This window comes from Mus pahari, chromosome 20 (assembly GCF_900095145.1).
Source record: "Mus pahari chromosome 20, PAHARI_EIJ_v1.1, whole genome shotgun sequence".
NCBI classification, from domain to species: domain Eukaryota; kingdom Metazoa; phylum Chordata; class Mammalia; order Rodentia; family Muridae; genus Mus; species Mus pahari.
In genome coordinates, this window is record NC_034609.1 from 34176419 (window position 1) to 34179811 (window position 3393).

The window sequence follows — 3393 nt, forward strand, 5'->3', positions numbered from 1 at the left end:
TCCCATAAAGCTAGCAAGGAGGAACTTCCAATGATGTCTTTTCTGAAATGAGGCCACTTCTGGCCAGAACGACAGCATTAAGTCCTTCCTTACATGCCAACCCTGCAAGGCCAATCTGCAATCTCCGCCGGACATGTGCTGTAGACACTCCCCTCCTCCTGGTAATCCATGTGTTTCTATGTAGGGCCCACATGACTATCTCCAGGAGAGGTTAGGATGTAGGTACATCTGTCCTCAGTCACTCCTAGTCACCAGGCCCAAATTCTCAGGAGTCACTCAAGGAAGCCCTGTGAAATCAGACTTCTTAAATAGAAATTGTGCCAAATATAACACTCTAAGATTTCACAGTGGCAAGAATCTGAGGGGAAGGGAAAACACCCTCTTCAATATCCATTAGTAGTAGAGTTACATTTATATAGTTGGTGAACTCATGTTCTATCTCCACAGCAAAGAACCAAGACACGCTAAAAAACCACTAGAGAACACAAGAACCAAGAAGTAAGAAATCCAGTTATTGTTCTAACTAGGGCTCAAGCCTTTTTACAGAATACTCACTCCCAGGAAAGACTAAAAAACAAAACAACAAAACCACACACATGCTGGACACCTTAAAAACTAGTTTTATATATCCAGGAGGGCTCCGAGGGCAGAACCGAGCCACACTGCAACCAGCCTGGCTGCACCTTAGCTTGCCTCCCTCCATCTCTCAAAGCAACATTGTACAAAACTGTATTTACAGGAAAACAATGAAAATTAAGAATGTGTACAAAAGTCGACAAGAGCCAGAAATCACACAATGCAGGGGTGGCTTTGGGAATAAGGAATACTGTGTTCCACTCCGAAGTCTAGGGCCACACACTGTGTTCAGGGAGCGACTTCAGTGTCAACTGTAGGGAACCAGTCATTCAAAGGGAGAGTTGAGGGTGCAGAGCTACTGGCTTTAACAATGCAGTCTTAAATACTACATCCTTTTCTCCTGCCGTGTGGCAAAAGCCAGACACTAGCGATGGGAACAAAAGAGGGGCTCCCTGGCAAGCCCCCAGATAAAGTCGGGTTCAGAAAGCATAGCGGGTCCGGATGTCCTCAAGCTTCTTGGACACCTCAGGTGGTGTTCGGTCCAGCTCCTCAGAGACATTCTTCTGCTTGTTGGGCTCCATGGAGTTGAACTGCTCACAAAGGTCTCCATCAATCACATTCTAAGACATGGGAGGGGGGAGGGAGGGGGGAAGGAGGAGAGGGGGGGGAGGGAGGGAGAACATGAATATGTATATATAGATCTCTCTCTCTCTCTCTCTCTCTCTCTCTCTCTCTCTCTCTCTCTGTGCATGCTAAGCAAATATTCCATCACCGAATAAAACCCAACCCTGTTTTTATCTTTAAAGACAGGTTATGTAAATATCACAGATTAATCTGGAGCTCATGATCTTTCTTCTTCAGTGCTGAACAAAAGAACAAAAGCACCACCACATCCCTTCGACGAGAACTATCTGAATCTTAACAAAGGCCAATAGAAAAGGCCAGTGAACAGGCACAGGATTCCTTTTTCCAACTTACCTTAACAGGGAAATAATAAGAACGAAAGCTGAGGTGGTCCCGTCCACAAAGAGGGGGATGCTCAGACCGCAGGTGCATTTCAACATGCTGGAAGAAGTCATGGTCCTAATGGAAGAAATAGACTCTATCTCTAAGAAAGAACTGATTTGCAGAACAGAGCACAGATAAGACATCTGGTTCTTAAGAGCCAGGGTCTCATTACACAGCCCAGTCTGGCCTTCACCTTGAAATCCCCTTGACGCAGCCCACTTAGTGTTGGGATTATGGGTACATGCCATCATGCCCTACTCCTAGCCACCCATTCTTGCTGGGCAATCGTCCCCCCAGACAGCTATCCAGATCATCATTCTTAGTTTGTGGACTGCCACTCTGATGCTTTGGGGTCAGAATACAACCCTGTATCTATACCATAGTATGAAAGAGCTTCTCTTCCTATCTGTTTTCTACGTTCCTTAATGGTTACTTTATACAATTTCTAGAACACTCCTAATTGTAAGCAAAGGCTTGCCATCTGAGGCAGATTCAACACCAAGAAACAATGTGAGGAAACATGAGGTAAGGACAATGTGGAGACTTGACCTCGTGAGACGTGAAAGGGACAAGGATGCCAATTCCTCCAGATAAAGTGGTATAGACAAGGGACTCTGAGCCTCCAGGGATCAGTGTGGTCTTCTGTAACGACAGCACTGTCTCCCCAACGTGGTAGTTCATGATGACCTCTGCCTGCAAATCAAAAACAGTTTGGTAACTTTGTCTTCCAGTTCTCTTCTATATTCCTAAGAGCTCCCAGGCCTGTCAGTCACACACCTCTCCCCTGCACTGTTAGAGATGGGACCCTGGGCCTCACCTGGGCATCAATGTCAGGTAAACACTCTACCAACTGAGCCACAACCTAGTCCCATTCACTAGCTTTTAAAATCCAAAACTTATGGAAAAGATTCTTTAAATTTCTTCATCACTTAAAGCTTTGCGTTTCTTTTCTTTTCTTTTTCTTTTTCTTTTTCTTTTTTTGGTTTTTCAAGACAGGATTTCTCTGTATAGCCCTGGCTATCCTGGAACTCACTTTGTAGACCAGGCTGGCCTCAAACCCAGAAATTCACCTGCCTCTGCATCCCAAGTGCTGGGATTAAAGGTGTGCGCCACCACGCCTGGCTTAAGCTTTGCGTTTCAAAAGCATGCAGAGTTCAAACATTTCTAATAATTACTATCTAAAAACCTCATTAGACAGGGTGATACATGCCTATAATGGCAGCATTTAGGTGGCTAAGACCTGGGTTATACAGCAAATTTCAGGATAATCTGACACTGGGATTCTATCTTTAAAAAAAGAAAGCCACACAGGGACTGGCAGTATTAGGAGGTGTGGCCTTGTTGGAAGAAGTGTGCTGCTAGGGATGGGCTTTGAGGCATTTGAAGCCCAAATCTCACCCAGGGTGACATTCTCTTCCTGCTCCCTGGGGATCTCAGCTCCTTCTCCAGCATGATGTCTGCCTGAGTGCTGCCATGCTTTCTGCCGTGATGAAAATGGACTAAACCGGGGCCCGATTGCCGGGGTGTGCGGCGTGCTTCTTCCCACCGAGACAACCTGGCGTCTCAGGGAACCTGGCCGTCAGAGGCCTGCTGGGAACAGGACTTCTAACAGCAATTATGTCTGGAAGGCTGTGGTGCAAGGCCATTTTTGCCAGCTACAAGCGAGGTCTACGGAACCAGAGAGAGCACACGGCTCTTCTTTTTTTTTTTTTTGGTTTGTTGTTTGGTTTTTTGAGACAGGGTTTCTCTGTGTAGCCCTGGCTGTCCTGGAACTCACTCTGTAGACCAGGCTGGCCTCGAACTCAGAAA

General features: G+C 46.2%; 1 protein-coding gene across 4 annotated transcripts in view; it reads right to left on the reverse strand.

Annotated features, from left to right (window-relative positions):
- Positions 1 to 603: 603 nt before the first annotated feature.
- Sf3b3 (splicing factor 3b subunit 3) overlaps positions 604 to 3393 on the reverse strand; it is a 38077-nt gene continuing 35287 nt past the window's right edge. For all 4 annotated transcript variants that reach the window (XM_021220395.1, XM_029532684.1, XM_029532682.1 and 1 more), the window contains exons 24-26: positions 2134 to 2277; positions 1555 to 1659; positions 604 to 1196 (exon numbers count right to left, since the gene is read on the reverse strand). In XM_021220395.1, the coding sequence (XP_021076054.1) occupies positions 1056 to 1196; positions 1555 to 1659; positions 2134 to 2277 (390 nt within the window). In that variant the 3' untranslated portion in view covers positions 604 to 1055. The remainder of the gene's footprint in view (positions 1197 to 1554; positions 1660 to 2133; positions 2278 to 3393) is intronic.